The 21,997-nt window shown below is 37.7% G+C and overlaps 1 protein-coding gene across 1 annotated transcript in view; it reads left to right on the top strand.

The window, feature by feature from the left end:
* The first annotated feature begins 5,713 nt into the window (after positions 1-5,713).
* Positions 5,714-21,997, top strand: part of LOC128741397 (monocarboxylate transporter 2) — a 52,481-nt gene continuing 36,197 nt past the window's right edge. The window contains exon 1 of the mRNA XM_053837188.1: positions 5,714-6,613. Within this exon, the coding sequence (XP_053693163.1) occupies positions 6,527-6,613 (87 nt within the window). The 5' untranslated portion in view covers positions 5,714-6,526. The remainder of the gene's footprint in view (positions 6,614-21,997) is intronic.

Here is a 21,997-nt window from a genome sequence, read left to right as displayed (position 1 = left end):
ATTCAAGCCATTTACAAGATCAATCTGGTTGAAATCCAAGTGACTTTGGTCTGTAACTCAATCTGTATATGAATGGGTGCATATACAGCTTTATGAATCAGTATAAACGTAGAATAATGAGTTTTTTGCTCGTTGGTCCGAGGTGATCAATTTCACCCGAATCGACGGTATTTCATTTGTATAGGAGCTCCCTCCTAAAGAGGGGATGGGTCCCAATTCACCACAGAAAAAATTCTTGCCTCCAAAAACCTTCACATTCCAAATATGGTTCCATTTGCTTGATTACCCAGGTAACCAATAAGCATTTCCAATGCAATTTAAATGCAAGTCAATAAGCATTTAAGCTGCCTTAAATGCTAACTACATGCTATTTTGGCAAAATATGCAGCTACTTTACTGCTAGCCCTCTTATAGTGCTGACAATGCTTATTTGCAGCTAGTTACCGACAAGAAGAATTTAAATAGAATTGTGGATGCCAATTCACAACAGTTATGCTATCAAAATGCTGATAAACAGCAACCTGCAGTATAAAACGCCAGGAATGCTAATAAACGATTGATTTACTGCTTATACTAATGCTTATTGGTTACCTGGGTATAGTTCTCGAGTTATGTAGAAATTTGGGTTTCATTTATTATGGGAGCTCCCCTCTCTTAGGGGGAGAGGGGATTCTAACTATCATAAAAACCTTCCCAGGCCCCAAAAACCCCTGCATACGAATTTTCACTTATAATTTCATTTTTTAAGGAACATACGGAGAGACAGAGAGACAGAAATCCATTTTTATAGATATAGATAAATGCATAATGATCAGAATTTTCAATCATACCCAACAATAATGTATGCTTTCTAGACACAATAAGCTGCACGACCTCTAAATTATTATTTATTACTTAAAAATATGATGGTTTAAGACGATTTCAAATAGGTGTCTCGGTATACAATACTCGTTGTCTCGCTCTTCCCACCTATTGGTTAACAGTGAGATAAAATTACACCTTAACTTTTGGGATTGTAACTAATTTAGCTTATAACAAAAACGACTGGAAGTTTTTTTTTCAGACAACTAGAAGGATAAACCTATTCTGTAGATAAACCTTTCAAATGGATTGAAGAGCTCGTTAGTAGCTATCATTAAAAAAATTTCAAAATTTTTGGAAAATAAAGTGTCTCACCGATAGGTGTCTCCCGGAAAGTTTTTTCAATTTGAATTTAACATTGATATAGCAATAAATATTTGTTTTTCAATCGTGCATTTCCATTAGAAACAAAAAGAAATATCTATAGTACATAAAACAATCCTATATATTGATGAAACCACAATTTTTGCTCCATGTGCTGTTTGCGGCGTAGTGGAAATGTTACTTATAGCACAGACAAACAGACGAGACACTCGTGTTAATTCCATCGTCCAATCACAAACCACTCATTTTCCATAAAAGCATGTTTCGCAACATGACCACACCACGGCGCGCGAGTGTTGCTTCGAGTTTTCAGTATAAAATCATACAAATGTAAAAATCCTACAGCATAAAACCCTGCAAATGCAAGCTACTCCGCAACATGCATAACAGATGGTGCTAGTGTGCAAGCAAAATGTGTAGGACGATGGTTTTCAAAGGATTTTCTTCTATGTGTCATATCAGTTCGTCAGTGCTTATAGTATCCATGATCTTATACAAATCCATGATTTTGGATTATAAACGTCTTTAAGATTTGACCCTTCTTTACCGAAACTGGTTATTAGAGTACAGGACAATTACGGGGCGATCCTACTAACTGTAGCACCACCCAACTGAGATTCGAACATACGGCGACTGGTTTGCATCGTACCTCGAAACTAACTGGAGCAAAACGAGCACTCAACAAGTAGAATCAATATATATAGAATGCCAGTGTCGCTGTTTTACTATGGGACTCATTGTGGTAAATATGATGCTAACAATCTGTATCAAGTCTGTGAATCGGGAACTTCATTGTCAAAGTTGCTCATTGTTATTTATCTGTTCTTTATCTGTGCGCTCGTTGGTGCTGTCATCAGTGCGCTCATCGCTGTGTTTTCATGCCAGTGAAATGTTTTCAAACGTTCTTTTTCTTTTCGTCCGGATGAATTGAATCCCACAACTGCGCCCTTTTGCACCGATTTTTTCAGAAATTTGCAGCAAGCGAAGTATTCAATCACATTACTTGGCAGCCATATTTGAAATTTTAAACTGGTTGTCAAAGTTTGACAATCAGATTCCTTTTTGATGAATCTCAGGCACACACACATATGCATATATACTGTAAATACATTATCTGAACAAGTGTGATGTTTACCACGCGCACTGTAGCGACACTGACATTCTATATATATTGATTATACTACTCAACACGATTTAATTTTTTACCGCGTCCGCAACGCAAAATGAGTGCACTAACTTCGTGCTGTGATTATTTCAATATTAAATATTGTGTTATTTTAGCTTAAATCGTTTCGGTCTCTTCGGCGCACTTATTGCTTGGAATGAAACAAAAAAGTGCGCCGAAGATACCGAAACGATTTAAAGTAAAATAGCACTTTTATGAGCGATATCGCACTTTGGATGGTATAATTTTCCTTGCAATCAGCAATATTATATCAATTTTTTCAATAAAAACTTCGGCTGAATCCACCTTTTGGTAAAAGGAATCCTTATTATGCATACCATCTTATTAGTCATTAGTCATCGACATGTTATTGAAACATAATTCGACTGTTTGTTAACGCTGTTGTTGACAGATACTTAACGATTAATAAATATAATCGATTAATAAATATAATTGGAGTTCGGAAATCGTTCGACTCGTGTTTATGCGCTGAAGGAATGGCGAGTAATCTTGATCAAGTATTTGTAGAGATCAAAATGAAAAACTGCAAAGTTTGCGCTAGAACTTTTTATTTGTCCTGCGAAAAACGTAACGATAATTCACTATAGTATGCGATTTTTCTAGATATGTATCAGTACATATTTCTCATTTGTTACTTTGATATATGTACGAAAATGTTAGCTGGGGCAATTCATGTTGTTTGAATTTCATATATATTTTTGTCAGGAACTATACAAAGCATGGAAAGAGATTTTTTTTTTGTTTTTTTTAGTAAAGAACCCTTAAATGCACAATGTTGCTTTAAAACAACATAGTGAAAAACGTCCCCAAAGTAAATTATGTTTACCGCCTTTAGATAAGTAATTTTTCTTTTTAAATGATTTTTTTCAGCGTGCGCATTTAAGAGTTAAGAAATGAATTTTATAGATTTTTAGATTTGTGAACAAACCACAATCCGAGCTAAAAAGAAGAAGACAAACTGTCTACCGCATAAATAGGAACTTAGCTTATTTCGTGAAATTTCGAGATGCGCGAAATTTTCTGTAGTATAGTGTTTTATGGTTATACGATCGAACACTGCTTTCAGATTAGTATAGATTACGTCAATTTGTGCTTTTGTTCCATGTGTGATTTACAGGGACACCTCGATATAAGACAATCTCGATATAAAACAACTCGATACAAAATCATTTCTACCTAGATATAAGACAAATTCCTTAGACACGGGTGTCAACGACACCAGAGTTAAACTACCTTCCAAAAACGGCCACACAAAGATTTTCATTATTTCAAAATAATCCAAAACATTGTAAAAAATAAAAGCCCAAACAATATTTAAATAGTTTAAAAGACATTAACACACAAATAAATTAATTTTGAAATGATCATTTACATCGAGGCATCTTTGTACAGGTAGACTTAAAGTTCATAAGGAACGTGCTTACGGATCGACCAGGCACTAATCCGAAAATAGAATTACTCACTACTATTTCAAAGATTTCAAATAATTTCGATGCAGCAGTAAAATTGGTAATGCTCCGGTAATTTCGAACGTTCCGGTGGTCGCCACTTTTTAACCGGAAAAAATGAGTGATTGTTTTCAAATCGTAGGAAATTTTCATTTATGTACATTTTGAGTTAAACGTATTTATACAAGATAACCTGTCGTAATGACACGTTAACCTTGCGGTCGTAATTCGAACGCAGCCTCTTCTAGTAGTTGACCTCGAGCTACGACACTAGGTTCGAGCCTCGACTGGGGGAGTAATTGTCCTGCACTAGCAGCTAGTTGGAAATCCTGTCGAATAAAATCAGATGGTCAAGTTGCCGACAGGGGAGTGCGGCACCCAATCCTTTGCTTTGCGTTTCCCATAATAGATCGATAGACAACAATCGCTGTTACGCACCAATCGAAACAATCACCGTAAAATTAACAGTATTATTGATGGTGCTAATTTTCTGTTGAAAACATTGTTATTTGGTTTTGCTTCGAATATTTTGATATAGATCTGACCATTGGCGGAACTAGCGTTCATTTCTAGGGGGGGCTATAGCCCCCGGCATTTTTTCGACCATTTTATTTCCTTGGCATATTAAAATTAAATGTACATTGATGCATAGGAACTTTAAGTTGTGATGCATATAAAAATTACTCTCAAGTTTTTATCATGTAAAGTTATCTAACTATAGTTTTTTCTTAAATTTAAAAGTCCAGCTTAATTTTTCTAGGGGGGGCTAAATGTCTTCTAGGGGGGGCTTAGCCCCCCCTAGCCCCCCCCTAGTTACGCCAATGGATCTGACAGATCTGATTGATTTTGACGTCTTATTTAAGATTCAACTATCTATAGTTGGATTTCGGTTTCGGAATGTCCCTCCGGTCCCACCGCATTAATTATTATGTTTTTTCCTTAACTTTCTGCGACTGACGTTGTCTTTTACCAATTATGACAAGTGGTAGTCAGCCGGATACCTTGTTGAACTGCAATTCAGATTTCTTTACTTTAGAAGCGAGAACAAATGTTTAGTAAACTAATGAATAGAATAAACAAGGAAGAGACCGTAAACTTCAGAATTATAAAACAATACGAACAATATAACATCTTTTGAATATTTTTGGATTAGGTTCGTCATACAATTGGATTTCGAATTTGGCAACAAATGCATGTCGCCTATGTTGCCAAAATCGAAACCGTGCCAAAATCGAGACCCTTTTTTAATATGAAAAAATTGAATGTAAGTGCGTTAGAAATTGACTAAATGTTATTAATCAACGATTGCAACCTTTTTATGTTTACAAAATCCGCCAAGAGCTATCCGTGCGATGCAAGTAAGTTTTTGGTGACCTGCGGTAAGACGTAGTCCTATGGCAATAAAAATATTATTGTTCGAACCTTTTTTTTTTCATAAACACACTTAGGGTAATATTTTTTCGTCATTTAAAGTATGTATGCGGAACTGACTGATATTTAAGCATATTTTTGGAAGTAAAATATTTTGTGTTGCCAAAAACGGATACTTTTGTTGCCAAAATCGAGGCATGCCAAAATCGAACCATGCCAACATCGAACAATGCCAAAATCGAACCATTCCAAAGTCGAAATCCCACTGTAGTAGTAAAATAAAAACGCGTAAAATATTTAAATATGCATGAAATTGCTTTGTACTCCAACCCTATGCATGCTATGGAACTTTCACTACTACTTTAAAAAATTAAAAAAATAAAGTTATGCTCTCATAGCATCAAAGCTCTTCGAATACGCGTGCTAAGTTGGCGAGTCATATCTGCAAGCTATAGGAATAGAAACGTCAAAACAAAGTGGCATATCGAAAACAACAGCCAAGGCGAACATGTTTGTTGTGTATGAAAACATGAAAAGACGGTCGTCTTTCGAGCGATTACGATCATACAGTATAGTGGACTTTTCAAGCAACTGAAGTTGTGGATAGTTTATAGTGTCAAATCCGAAGAGTGATTCATATTTTGCGTTTTACTAACGAAGTGTAGTGATATTTCCGGGCATTTCTAAAGGAAACTAGCGTTTTTTCGTTCATTTTTGTTATCGCACAATGTGAATTTCACTTTTGCCCAAATGACAAAGTTACGTAAAAAAGGTGATTGCCGTGCTGCAAGAAGACTGCTGTACTGCTTTGATCATGTAGAGATTGCTGTTTGATTTGAAGCGTTATCAACTATAGACAATACATTAAATTTAGTATTCACAACAGGAAAGAAATGGACAGCTTATGCCAGAAAGTCCTCCAGAATGTAGGCAATTTTAAATCATAATCTAGCAGACATCAAAAAGCTTCCTACTTCGACCATCCGACGGCAAGTTCGATCGATTTTATAGCTGTGTTGCATATCGAAAATGGGTGGTTGGCCTACATGTGTTTGTGCTCAAATATCCTTGCGTTAGTTTTTCCAGTGTTTTATTGTACTGTCAGCGTGTGACAGGACGTTCCAGCAAGAGAACAACCGAGGTTTATGTAAAAGAGAATAAAGGTTTGCTGATGGTAGTCCATTTTTCTGCAGCTAGAATGAATCGCTAATAATTGCATTGATGCTTCACGGTGCAGTGAAACGTGTATTTCAACACAAAATAAGAAGCCGTCTAGCAGTTTTGTGAAGTGAAAAAAGTGTGATTCTGAATCTGATTATCCTGACAACGAAGAAAAATGGGCCAAGCAGCGAGCCAGAACGATGAAGCCGAGCCCGACCAAGAAGACGACGAAATCATTCCAATGCGCGCGGATCGTTTCCTGGTGAGCTTTCATTCATGTTTCTCGCTCTTGTATTGCTTTATATGCTATTGCAGACAAGCTTTTCACTTTTGTTTCTTTTAAAATAAGTACATAAGATTTTCGGCCGGGGTTGGAAACCCATGTGGGAATGGATTTCCTATTAAAAGTGACTGACGAGTTGAATTTTTCCTGGTGTGGGTTGGTTTTCTAACTGGATAATTCAATCAAAGCGATCAAACTATTTTCGTTAGTGGATTCGGTTTTTGTCGAATCAAATTCATTTCACGTTTAATGGTGAGGTATACAGTAATAACGCCCAATCATCTAGCTTAAAATTGTTTGGCGTTCATCTGTGGCAGTTAGTATATAAGCATATTCTTGTGGTCTGCATAATGGCAGGCTTGCAAAAATATTGCTTGACGGCAGACATATGTGTTGTATTTTGATTGCGTTGATTCTCCCATATTTTGGTTTTAACTCTTCTTATATAATTTTGTTAATCAAATTTGAAAACATTTTTGGTCAATTTCTCTGTATCTAGATTTCAAGTACGGGAAGATTGTATATTTGTTCCTAGATTTGACGAGTGAAAAGCTGAGATAAATTCTCCGGGGATTGAGCTTTCAAAGAGGTCCGAACATGTTTATGTATAGAACGCAATTTCGACAGCCCAGCCCTGATAAGCTTTTCTTGATAGATGTACTTTTTGGATATGCTTGTCTTTATCATATTTTATATTGTATTAATTTTTAAACGTAAAAGATTAAAAAATTTTAAAACTATACCAGTGGGATCATTTCAAGATTACCTTTGCTTTTAGAGCTTAAGAGTTAAATATGAGACTGTCTTTTCGACGAATGTATGAAAGCATGTTCAGACCATTTTGCTTGACATTTTGGCACCAACATAGCAACATTCTGACTGAGCAAATGTTTAAAAGATTAAAGGCATTTTTTAAAACAATCGTACAAAATGGGCTGAAAGCTCTTTGAATTTCATGAAATTATGCACGTGAGCAGATTTAAGGGACTTATAAAACAGAAACATATCTAAAAAAACGAGGTTTGGTATCTCAGAAAACCCCATGCGAAATTTTCCCATTTTTTTCGGTCGCCGCTAATTTTAAAAATTTATTACTTTTGAACCAGGCATCGCAGAATAAATTTTTATTGAAAATATAAGACAGTTTTCCCATCAATCAAGAAAAGTTATTTAAAAATAGTTAAAATTGTTAAAATATTTTTTAAAATTATTTATCAATGTGATTTTAATATTACATAGTGATAAAATTTCATTCTTCAGCGTCAATTTGACAGTCAACCCATAGGAAAATTCTCAGAATAACCGTGTTGGATGCGTTAACGCAGCATTTTGTTTGGGCCTTTAGAGAGTGAACTATGAAGTTTTTTGCGCGATAAAATTTTGACATAAGCTGGGCCCGCGCTGTATGTGTTTGCAGTAGGAATAATATCAACAATATCTAATTTCAAACACCCGGATCGACTACTCCACTCTTTGCTCCTTGCTCAAGCCCACACAAAGGGCTTGCCCCAGCTAATGTCATTCTCGTTAGCGACGTAACGGCAAATTACTCCATATGATAGAGATTAAAACAGTATGAGATGAATGCCCATAAATTTCTGAAGTCACACACAGTGACATACACATTTTGGCTTTGGCTCGAGTAGACCCGAACCCGAAAGTTATATTTCACGGTAGATAAGAACATATAAGTACCAAAGTGGAGGCAATATACGTGCGAAAATTTTGACAATTAGGGTTTTTTCTAATTTCCGTCGTAATAGGTAAAGCCATTCGAATTTTCATCATTTGTTGGATGGATTTCATGAATATTCCAAAAGTTCTTGTGCTGATTTGACTTAAACACACTTACCTTCCGATCCGTGAAGTTTGAAATCACTAAAAAGCGACTATTAAAGCATATTAGGCTTATACAAATTTGGAAAAAAGTTTATGTCCTGGTCTCGAAATATTGTTCAAGGGGGGGGCTAGAAAAAAATAATAACATCAAACCTTCAATAACTAAACAACGGAGAAGAAACCAGTGTTTATTTTTCCAGATTAATAAAAGTTTAATACAAAAAAGTTCTACAGTACTTAAGTTTTAGTTCAAACCAAAACAACTTTCAAAATTTTTTGATCCAAGCAAATAAAGTAAGTATTCTGGCAGAGATGAATCAACTTGAAAATAGTGGAGTGCTACAGGATCACCTTAGTGAGCCATAAACGTGTAACGTGAAGCCATAAACGTGTAATTTCACCTTAAAATTAATCGTCATCGATTCTGCCAATTTCAAAAGCAGTTTTTTGTTTGAAAAATTCTGTTCATGAAAATATGTTTGAAGTGTTCAGATTCGCAAGAAGAATGCAGTATTAACAATTTTACGAACAAAACACCGCTTTTGGGCTCAAAAACTGCTTCCAAAATTGGGCTTTCTGACGAAAAGTTTATGACTGCTAATTTCCCATTAACCTTCATTTGAATTTTGCTTTTTACTTGTGTGTCACCCGGATTTGGATAATAGTCCAAACCTGTGTCACTTATTAGTTCAGAACTCGGTAACCACGAAATAGTATCGCAATCTAATCTTCTCGTAAAATGGCAATTTAGCTATGCTACCGACATTTTTTAAGAAAAAAATCTCTCACACCATTCACATTTGAAACCGCTTATTTCTTGGTCAATTTTTTAGTCATACGAATATCAGCCCATTCCTCAGTTGATGCTGGTTCTCAACAATAACGTGTTTATCTTTGATATATTAAGGATGCTAACGCACCACTATCAGAAGCGATTGTCATTGTTTGACAAATAGCATTTGTCCAGTCCTGTGCTCCACTTCGGATGAGGTACAGTACTGCGCTGGGAGTTGTTTTCCAAATCAGGGCTTCTAACAGCCCTCCGTCGAAGAACCTTGATCTTTAATTGAAAAATGCCGGACATCGGCATAACAGATGATCCGAGTCTATTTTTTTTGTGCCACAGAATCGACATATATCACCTTGCAGTGCACCCATAAGCTTCAAATGATAGCGGTTTGGACAATGTCCTGCTATAAGATTAGACTGTTCGACTGCCTAGCAATGAAAGTGCTATTCCAATTTAATTACACTTTCATACATTTCCATACTAAAACTCCAAACTCCAGCAAAAGCAGATAAAGCTCAATAAAAAAGCAATATAACTTAACATGACTTGATTTGATGTAATGGTCGGGGCCACCGTTGATCCAATCATAATCACAACATGACAATAGTCAGAAAAGTTTCGTCCTTTCTGCATGCGTCCAATGCATGGTAAAAAATTGTATCTTTAAGTTCTTCGTCCCTTACATCCAAAATTAGGGTAGGTAAGTGGACAATACGGAATCAATTTGGAATCCCGAAAGCTGATGTTCCGGAGTGTGTAATTTGTTGTATTTTTATTTTAATCTTATCTACTACCTATGACAGCAAAATATAATCCCACAGCAATTCGGAATATCTCCGTCAAAAGTGGTAGCAAATTTCACTAATACATTGTTTAGTTGATTGATGCCTCAATCTAATTCGGTTCTTTTGAAGCAAGTTGAATTAAAATGGAACAAAATTTAAAGTAAATGGAGCCAAAAGTCTAATTTCAAGCACCCCAATTTTCGACGTCGGAATTTAAAGGTTAAGCACAATAGTCGCCTGTGACCTGTAGCAGGAATCAGAAAGCTAAGATGGTGTAGGATAGTTGATCGAGACTAACGGGATAATTACTTCAACTTTGCACGAATTGGGTAATTAGAGATGTAAACTCGTTGAATTGTAAAAATCAGGTTACCATTAAAGAATGCAACATTATTGAACTTTATTTTTTTGCCCCTTCAAATTTCGAAAATTTTCGAAGGGGGGGGGTGACATAAACTTTTTTTGAAATTTGTATAAGCCTTATTGAAATTACGCAACTGACTTTATTTCTAAAATTCGTCGTACCGTTTTAAAATCCGTCCATCAAAATTTTTCTTCGTCCGAACTAAAAATCACAACAATGTTTACGAAACTAACGCGCATGTATTTGTGTAGGACGGCATGACAAATCTTATTCTACAAAATTTCTGCAGGTCAGGCAAGTTTTTCTGGCTGTAAAATAACGGCAATGCCTTACGTGAGTTATTTTCATTTTATGAATGACGGAAATTAAAACGATTAGTCGACATTGTCTTCTTCGTCGCACGAAAAAACGTAGGAAATTTGGCTGGTAGGACTTCTTTAATGATAAAAAGTATTTAAATAGATCTCAGCTCAATTTGATTGATCGCATGTGGTAGACAACAAACTAAAATATTAGGGAATAACTAGTTTTGCATTGTGTGTCATAAAAATGCTGATATTTTTAATAATTTGTGTTGGATAGGACGGGAATAGGCGATTACGACCAGGGCCCTACAACGTCACCTTGAATTGCATAGCGTCTCTCATAAATGAAGCAGCGAAGCTTTGGATTCTACAGAAGCAGCACCGCTTCAGTTTCAAACTAGCTTCAGTCAGCGTCAGCAAAACGGGTTTCACTTCGTCATGACGATCAGTTTCAACTTTTCATTAGTACTTTTCTATCAAATATTCAGAAGAAGACTAGCAGCTATGAATGCAAATGAATTGAATTTGAGTAACAATTCCTACAATGCAACGCATATTAAAGTTAACCTTGTCAATGTCGACAAATCGTGCCTGACTTTCTGCCGTCGTCAATCGAAACAGCTATCAACTTCAACTGAAGTTTGCTTGAAACGTTCAGTTCAACAAACGAAGCAAGTCACTTCATGTATGAAGCGAAGGTAAGAGAAAGTCAGTTTCATTTATTTGTTTCGACGATGCCGGGCCCTGATTACGACGATGTAGCAACACCCTATTTGTAATTCCATCTTGCATTTTATACAGCGGGTTTTATAAAACGCAACTTAATACTCCTGAATATATGTTTAAGATATAACTAAATATTGCAATCATCTAAACTGCTGAATTATAAAATTCACAGCCATGAGTTGTATATGAGGACACGCACGACTGCAAAACAACTTTTTGTTCACTTCGGTTTGACACACTCTAATCATTATTCCAATGTAAAATCACATGCATACGTTTATTAATGTGAGAAAGTTACGATCTTTTGTTATCTGGGGTCCGAGGGATAATTATTGTTAGCTTACATTTTCCAATCTTTACTATTAACAAAACTTTTTTAATAGCTTTTCAAATGTCGATGTTGATGTGAGCTATAAACCCCAAGTAGTAGAATTATCAAAATACATTTGTTACATTTGCTTCCTCCTCGCTTCTAGCAGCATAGAGCCGGGGTAGCTCTTGCCGTATCAAAAATTTCTCTCCTCTGTACTGGTGCTGAGTTAAAGCAAAGCGTAGGTGCTACATTCCGTTATCGAGACCTGACCATCTGTTTTCTATACGACAGACTTCTCAGTCAGTTTTTGGAGTACAGGACAATTGCGTGGCTAGTACTACGATCCTGTTGATTCTCATAGCCTCTCCCAGCCGAGAATCGAACAAAGGACGGCTGGCTTGTTAGACCAGTGTCGTATTTCGGTGCCAACTACTTGTCGCCAACTTGACTTCAACCTGGTCGAGCAATCTAGCATGTTGGGCCTCTCCTGGTGCCGGTGGGATCCTTGAAGGATTGAAGGATCCGAAAGGATTTCACTGCAAAGTCGTGCGGCCTCCTTGCGACGTGACCAACCACCACCGCAGTCCCCCAATTTTTGCTAAGAAGTACCTGTAGCTCGTGGTTCATACGCCTCCGTTCCGCAACGCCTTTCATTCAAATACGGTAAGTAAACGTATGCCTTCCGCAAGCAAACTTACAGTCTCAGGTCCGTAGAAGGCTCCCGGTCTGATTAGTGTTTTTTACATCATCAGATTTGTGCACCCAGTAAACCAATTGGTTTGTATACCTCGATTGCAACTGGGGTATACGATATCATATCTGAACGAAAAAGTTATATTTCACGCCATATAAGAACATATATGTACCAAAGTGGAGGCTAGAGAGCCTTAGAGAGTCGCCATCTGAAACAAATTATCTAGCAACAATGCAGCTGCGTCTGTCAGTGTTGGCGCACGCACAGATTATTCTGTGATCAACAGACATTTGAAATAAATTACTTTTATAAAATCTGGATATGTAATTCCTTTTAATGATAATTTTACCACAGTTATTGGTCGTACCGTAAATAGTTTTGCTGCTGTTGTCTGTTATTGCTAATTCTTTCGAGAACCAGCGATTTAAATTAAAGATTTCGAGTTTCTCGATGCTATATATAATAACAACATACTAGAGGAATCTTTCTCTGAGGCTTTTATTTTGAATAATACATAAAAAGCTGCTAAAAATTCAAAAAAATCTGCTCAAAAAATGTTCTTGATTTGAGATGGCGTCCCTCTATTTTTAACAGGCTCTCTAGTGGTTACTCTTTTTAGGGCTCTCTAATCAGTGTTTTGACAAGTCTCCTGTTCGATTGGACTTACTTTTGACAACTGATTCTGTTCGATTGGAATTTTCGGTTTAAGATGGCGACACTCTAAGGCTCTCTAGTGGAGGCGATATACGTGCGAAAATTTTGACAACTATCTGTAATCTTATTTTGCGCAGTTTTTATAACACGCAACTAAATACTCCTGAATATATGATTAAGATATAATCAAATATTGCAATTGTCTATCCTGCTTTATAATTCACAGTCATGAATTGTATATGAAGACACGCACGACTGCACAACAACTTATTGTTCACTTCGATTTGACATACTCTAAACATTATGCAATTCCAATGTTAAATTGACATGAAAACGATTTAATGTGAACTTTCTATTACGATTTTGTGTTATCTGGGCAGCGGTCTATGCTCCTTAATTGAAGCGTCTTGCAGAGGAAAAAGAAGGCGCGACTTCCAGCTTGAATGCGTCGTTGTATCTCTTTACCCATATTATTGTCGGCGGTGACCATAGCTCACAAATGTATGAACCCATCAATCACTTCCAGTTCATCGCCGTAAATAGTCTCTGTCCCTGAGTGGTAAACATTGTTTTCTCTGGAGCCTTTTCTTACCGTATATTTGGTTTTCGACGCAATAATTTTAAACTCCACAGATCAAATAAATAGAAACCCTCTCGCGCTCGTTTGTGACCAAGTTACCCTCCTCGTCCTTACAAATATCAGGTTTCGGTGTGTATCTTTTACGAAATTATTTTACCTTCTCACAGAACTTCCGCAGCCTGGAAGAGTTGATCTAGGTCTTTACGATTTCTGTCCTCCTCCTGACGCATTTGCTTCCTCAGGATCGTGATCAAGTCATTTCACGCTCGACGATAATTGGCCAAATTTTTCCTCGTAGCAATGCTTAGATAGTTTTTCCTCTTTTTTTCCTCTCCATCAAATGTTGCACTCCCCGTCAAATTATTCATTTCGAGCATACGAGGTTTCTTCACCAAGCACCACGGTTGCTGCTTCATTCACGGCCAAGCGTATCCTGCCCAATCTGTCTTCGCGTGTCGAAGCACTTAGCTCGACAGAGGAAGGAAGAGTTTCATCCAGTAGGCGAGCGTCGTTCTCGGCAACTCGGGGGTCGCCTAATTGCCGAATAGGTAACCGAGGATGGCGGCATTGTCACGAGGTATATACCGTCGATAGTTTTGAGCACACATGTACTGCTACATTAACTAGTATCCGAGTGGATATCCACACCCCGTAGGGAGCGTATCCCAAGTAACATTTTTGTTGTATAACAGCTTGTCAAGCACTTGTTGCACGGGAATTAGCTGTACAATAGTTCAATAAGCCATTATACAACAAAAATGTTACTTGGAATGTTAGTGATGTTCTAGGAAAACCGACTAACGATGAAAATATGATCGATTTGGTTCAATGTTCGTTGATCAGATGATCTCCAGGTGGCTTTGTGGGGAAAGAAAGCGCTTCTAATCGCCAAGTCTCAGGAAGCTGCAAAGTTGATGCATTGTTGGTCGTTATCATTCGCATCGGTGTGTAGACTGTGGGAACGGATCACCGGTCTCTACATCGATTTTCTGCCGATACGGGCGTTCGTATCCCCGATAAACATCTTGATTTTCCGTGGCATAAATTTGTCGAGCGTTGTCTCCAGCTGCGCATAGAACGCTTCCTTCTCATCGTCTATCGGGTCTACCTTCGAGTGTACACTGCACGTTTATTATGGTGTAGTTGAAGAAACAGTCATCACGCGATCCTGCAGTCTGCCCATCACCTCAAAACCCGAACTTTCGGGGTTCTAACAGATCAAGCCGCATCCTTTCACCATCCATGAAATTCAGCATCCATTCCATGTCCATATTTCTTCGCCTTTGTCTATGCTAAATGTCTCGGGTCAAATTTTCTGGATTTTTAGTTGTTTTTTATTGCATTTGTTGTTAGAATAAATTGTTTATATCATGTCGTCACCGGAACATGGGCGTCCCGAATCGCTCCCGCAGGCTCGCATTTTAATTCCCGGAGAGTCCGGTCGTGAATTGGCTGAACTGTTGAATTGTACCTTATGCACACAGACTAACAGACATAACACTCATTGTCTCATTTTTTGCATGTTATAGTAGTTATTTCAAATTTAATGCCGGTTGGGAATGTCTCCGTATTCGTAAAAGTGGCTCTTTTAACGAAATGAAAGCCATTTAGTATACTTGCTCGGGCGACTCCTGTTGTACGTTAATATTTGGAAATGCAGATCATATACGGTGCTAGTGTTAGGCAAAAGGTGCCTGACGATCATCTCGTAAGATTTTCTTCACAGATTTTGCGCGTTTGTCTATTTGTTTATTTGTTTATTTGTAAAAAAATCATCGGACACAAGGTGGTCTTCATGATATAAACACATATGACAGTAAATACATACAATAGTACAATTACAAATTTATCGTCTACGAGAGAGTCGTCGTTGAAAATTATTAGGCGTCATGTTGAAATCGAACCAACCGTAGAGTTCGTTAAACCGCATTGCCATAAATCGGATAGGGTCGTACAGTCCGTAGTTTGCATTCCGTCCCTGCAAGTGCAGGAAATACCTGGTTCTGAGGGGTCGTTCAGGAGCATACAGATTTAGTTGGCTCAGAAGAGCGGGGCTGTCAATATCTCCTAGTAGCAATCTAGCCAGGAACGTGGCTTGAGCGTTGGCACGTCTTCTTTCAAGAGTCTCCAAGTTAAGCAGACGGCAGCGTTCCTCATATGGCGGAAGGTTTCTGGGATCGCGCCATGGAAGACTGCGCAAAGCATACCGTAGAAATTTTTTCTGCACTGCTTCGATTCTAGTGATCCAAATTTGTTGATATGGACACCAGATCACTGATCCGAATTCCAAAACAGACCTTACAAGTGCATAGTACAAAGATCGAAAACAGTACGGGTCACGGAACTCCTTGGCGATTTTAAAAATAAATCCAAGTTGCTTATTGGCTCTGGAGATAATGTCGTTGTAGTGTATACGGAAGGTTAGTGCGCTATCCAGGACGACACCAAGATCACGAATGTGGTAGACGCGTTGTAACAAATGTCCTGCCATGTTGTAGCTAAAAGCTATGGGCTTATTTTTACGATGAAACGAGATGGCGAAGCACTTTGAGATGCTGACGGTAAGCATGTTATTCGAGCACCAATCTTCAAATTTATCCACAAGGCGTTGCAGTTCAATGCAGTCGGAGTCCCTTTTAATTGCTTTAAAGATTTTTACATCGTCAGCATAGAACGATCGACAGCCAGGTGGCAGAAGAGCTGATAGTTCGTTTATAAAAAGAGAAAAGAGCAAGGGTCCAAGGTTGCTCCCCTGTGGCACGCCAAAGATGTTGTTGAACGAGTCGGAGACCTCTGATCCGATCTTCACACTTAGCCTACGGTGTGTTAGGTACGAACGTAGCCACTTGCAGAACGGTGCGGAAACTCCCAGCTTCTCCAGCCTAGCAAGGAGGATGCCGTGATCCACCCGATCAAACGCAGCTTTCAGGTCCGTATACACTGCATCAATTTGCACCCCTTCATTCATGTTGCGCAGGCAGAACGAGACGAAATCGACGAGATTCGTGGAACTGAACGTTTTGGAAAAAAACCATGCTGGTCTGAGGAAATGTAGTGTTGGCAGCTAGCGAACAAAGCGTCATTCACGATTATCTCGAGAACTTTAGAACTTGAGCATAACGATGTAATCCCTCGATAGTTTTGTACGTTGCGCTTATCACCCTTCTTGTGTACAGGGAACATTACTGATTCTTTCCATAGAGTAGGGAACTTACACTGCTGAATTGAAGCATTGAACAACAGTGAGAGAGGTCTAGCGAGTACAGTAGAACACTTTTTCAGGATACAAGATGGAATTCCGTCAGGTCCGGCCACTAACGAATATTTTAATTTTCCGATGGCAGTTTTCACGATCTCCTCCGTTACACGAAAGACGTTGAGGTTGATGACTTCGTTAGGTGTGTTTCTAACAGCATAAGCAATTTGTTCTGAGGAAGCAGGAGCACGATTAAAAGCCTGCTTGAAGTGAGTAGCAAAGAGGTTGCATTTATCGCGAGCAACATTCGCTTTACGATCGTCCAGAAACAGATCAACAGGTAGGCCGCCTTCGTTTTTCTTAGAGTTGACAAATGACCAAAATTTCTTCGGATTTCTGCGGAGGTATCCTTGCATTCGTAGAGTATACTGCTTATACAAAGAACGGTTGTACGCTCGAAAATCACTACAGGCACGGTTAAAGTTTCGCTTGGTGGCTTGGCAGCGTGATCTTTGAAATGCGCGTAGAGCAGAGGATCTAGCACGTTTCAATCGACGGAGCTATTAAATGCTTATCAATGGTGTATGATGATATACACCGATTTGGACAACGTCTGGCTATTGACGGGAAACCTGGAAGTGACAAAACAACAAAGGCTGCTGAACCTAACACTCATTCAAAAGTGGTGGCTATTTTAAAACGTTACTCGAAGTTTTGGAGTTTCGTGGAAGAGGGCTGGTAGGTGAAGTTTCAAGTTTTAAAAAGCAAAATCTAAAAGCAAATAAATGGTTAACCAAGCTTTACGAAAATTTGCTAAGGAAATACAATTGCGTGGTAATGGATGATGAAACGGTTGTTTTTGGATAAATTCCTGAAGGGGAATTTTATAGTTGTTCGGCAGAGGTAGGGTATGTTGCTGCTTCGTCGTAATTGCCTATTCCCGTCCTATCCAACACAAATGTCAGCGATTTTTATGACACACAATGCAAAATTAGTTATTCCCTAATATTTTAGTTTGTTGCCTCTCATACGCGATCAATCAAAGTGAGCTGAGCGTTCCTTGCAATTTCCGTCATTCATAAAATGAAAATAACTCACGCAACGCATTGTTGTTATTCTACAACCGGGAAAATTACCATAACCTACAGAAATTTTGCAGAATAACATTCTGTCATGCTGTCCTACACAAATACATGCGCGCTAGCTTCATAAATATTATTGTGATTTTTAGTTCGGACGATGAAAAATTTTAATGGACGGATTTTAAAACGGTACGACGAATTTAAGATATAAAGTCAGTTGCGTAATTTCAATCACATGCTTTATTAATCGCTTTTTAGTAAATTCAAAGGGCACGGATCGGAAGGTAAGTGTGTTTGAGTCAAATCAGCAGCAGAGCTTTTGGAGTATTCATTAAATTCACCTAAAAAATGATGAAAATTAGAGTGGCTTTCCTTACTACTACGGGAATTAGAAATAAACCCTACCCGAAAAACTACAAAATGAAAAAGATGTTCAAGTTTTAGAAAAAGTTTCCCGTTTGGCAAACAATTTGTACCTGTGCATCGAAAAGTAATGTTTTCGTATCTTCTGCAACCACAAGCCAGATAATTTATCAAAAGCGGAGTTGCTTTGTTAAAATTATTACTTTTTATTTATTAACACACATTAAGAACCCTCGTTTTAAAATTTAGTTATGTTGATATGAGCATTTGTAGACTTTTTTAAACAAATTAAATATTTTTGGAAGATAATGATTATAATTGACAGATCGCACATTTGACAAGTGCGCTGTGTTGGACTTTCTTTATGTAATGAATGATATACCTACTTATACAGCATCTCCAGTTTGTGAAACATTTCCAATATTGGCTGATTTGATTTTTAATGCCAACAGAAAACGTCGTCAATACGAACATCAAATATTGTTGAGCAGAGATAATTTCTTACCCGGCACGGTTACAAGGAACGCCTTGCAGTTTTTTTGCTTGACACAGTTACTTCCATTGCTGATGAATAAAATTAGATTAAATAAATTCGCTATGGACGATGGGCTAACGCGGCCCTGTCGCTATGTAGAACAGTTAATTGTCGAGGGCTTGTTTTCGCCAACAGCGAAGGGCTGATGATGTCTGAGTTCGACCGCCTAATCAAACATATCGCGTCGAATGTTTTCACGGCCTATTAGAATGATGTGACGCGAGAGATGTAAAGGTTTTATTTGAATTAAAATTAACACCATTTTATACAGTGCGCTGATTTGTTACTAGCAATCATTATCACAAAATATTTATATCACTCGTGCTAATCGATTTTCTGGTTACTGATTCTGAATCAACGGTATTCAAACATTACATTCGGTCGGCCGCCAGCGCTACTAGGACTGTATGGGGATATTCAAACATTGATACTGTAAAAATATTCCGGAAGGTTATTAACAACGGATTTGTATTGCTATGTTAGTCTTTAGACCGACATTGTGTGCAAATATGCAGTGTTTAAGGTTCATATTAGGGCTAAGAAATTTCTTGTGTGCATTATACGAAGTCGGAATCCAGCTATTAAACGCCTTTGAATAATATTTTCATAAAGTAGTTTGATAACTGAATTCAAAGGTTAAATACTTTTGCGAACCTACTGTTTATATTGCTCAGTCCATTTCTGTCAACCTGAAAAGTAAATCCTTCACACTGCATTCGGATTTCACAACTTGGCCTGTTCAATTTTAATCAATCAATTCTCATAGTAATTATTTTCTCTATGAATTATCTTCTCTACTCAACTTTTCGATCTGGAATTAAACTATTGAAATCTGTTATTCGGTAACTTGGACTTGTTTTTTTGAACATTAGTTGAACTCGTTCAAGTTCACTGTATGCACTGTCTACATCACAAAATTTACAAAGATTGTCAATGCGAAACGTAAACCAAACATTCCTGTGTTGATATGCGAATACTATCCATGTATTAATTTCCGCCTTCTCACTACTATTTTGTGGTGATAATACATTGCAATTTTCTAGTTTACCTTATATTCGTAAAGGATGGAGGAATGGGTGCTGGTGATGATGACCATGATGCTCCTCAGCCACAGTCACAGATCATGCTCTTTCGCTTTCTACCACGAGTCGGTGAGAAAACCGAAAATAAATATGCTCATTTTCTTTGCTTTTATTTTTAACCATTGAACGATACACAAACGAGAACCGATGATATAAATTAATCATCTAGCGATTTAGTGACCGTGCGGAAAATCCTCATCACGAAACTCGAAGTGCGATGGTATTGGAAAGTTTCCCTCCGTTCTGTACGGTAGGGCTGTGGGCCAACACAGTTCAATTTATGTGTAAATATTCTAAAAAATATTTTTATTTTATTTTTATCATGATTAGTTTTTAACGGGGGGAAGGGAAGGGGTATGTTTTATGTATTTACTAGCTGAGTGCCCGATCCTGCTCGAGATTCATAATTACCCATGTAACCAATAAGCATTTCCAATGCAATTTAAATGCAAGGCAGAAATGCTGATAAACAGCAACCTGCAATATAAAACGCTAGGGATGCTAATAAACGATTGATTTACTGCTTATACTAATGTTTATTGGTTACCTGGGTAGTCCATGCTACCTCTAATTTAATGTTTTCTCAAATAAGGCAAAGCATGGCAACTGCCTAACGACCAAAGGTATCCGATTCTGCATGGCGACTCCGCTTATGAGTACCGTGACCGCTCCTAATTCTGCGCAGCTTATAATTCTGCGCATTTTTCTTTATATAAGTATTTTTTAACATTGTGCATAACTATGATCATTGCGATATTTTTTTTATAAATGTCTGTTGAATATTACACGTACGCCATTATTCACAAACGGGCCAAAATATTTCAGAGCGAAATAATTTAACGTGAAACTGAAAGTATTTTATATGGCAAAAAAACATTGTCGTTAGCACCAACGCTAAGATTGTCCTTCTAGAAGATTAACAAAGTTATGCTCGAAATTCTTTGCAATGATCAAATTACCCAGCATAATTAGAAAGAATAATTAGTTTTAGTCATGTTTTAGACAAAAAGAGTGATTGCATGTATTGCTTTTCTTAGAAAAATGCGAAGCAATAATGCGCAGATTTAGGCACAGATTTTTTATTCATGTTCCAAATTCTGCGCAGTAATGTATCCTACGAAGAAATCGCGAAAGAATACGCAAATCACTCACCCAAATGGCTGAGGTATAGAGGCATGAAAATTCAAGTAGAATCTTTAACTTGCATTGGTTGGAATCCTTGCTGTGTCTCGGGGTCCGAACCTACGAGCGCCAATTCATGAAACCATGTCTTCTTTTTTTCAATGTCCAACCTCATAGGGCTGTCAGAGAGTGGGGAAGTTGTTTCTATATTAAAACACAATTAGTCTGAAGTGTAATGTTTAGGATGCAGAAAACCGAATCAATTCGCCCTTCACGTTATCGAGAATAAAGTATTTAAAATGGGGCAATCAAAATGATAGCAATATTCCTTTTACCACCCGGACAGCACAAGAAGGCCGGATCATAGATTTAATTATGGTAATGGCTAATGCCGGATTATTTGGTGTGCTTTCAGTGTATAAAGACATAAAAAGCATGGTATTTAAGCATGGTAGGAGTATTTACTTTCACTTTTTGGGTGCGCAGAATTAGGAGCAAACATGCGCAGAATTAGGAACATGGGCAAGAAAGTGCGCAGAATTAGGCACCGTGGATAAGTTTACAAAACGAAAAATATACTCAATTGGTGGTCGACTTATAATTCCATATCCCATATTTACCGTTACACTACACGTTGCTGCTATCCACGTTGTTAATTTAAATCTAGAATAGCGGAAGAATCATAAAAATGTCTTAACTGCGCAGAATATGGTACGTTCACGGTACGCTCCTTCCCCTCCAGGTTGTGTGGTGTGTGATGACAAAGGATCTTGCCCGGCCATTTTTGGCCGGTTGAAGATGCTGAAGCAGATCTAGCAGATCTCTTTCTAAGATAGTATTACAACACTTCCGCCGTGTTATCAATGCGACGTATAGGTTACAGACGAAACGTATAGCTGATTTTAAGTTTACTGTTTTAGGTTTTAGGTTCCG

Source organism: Sabethes cyaneus, chromosome 3, assembly GCF_943734655.1.
Source record: "Sabethes cyaneus chromosome 3, idSabCyanKW18_F2, whole genome shotgun sequence".
NCBI lineage: Eukaryota > Metazoa > Arthropoda > Insecta > Diptera > Culicidae > Sabethes > Sabethes cyaneus.
This window is presented reverse-complemented; position numbering and strand designations above follow the sequence as displayed.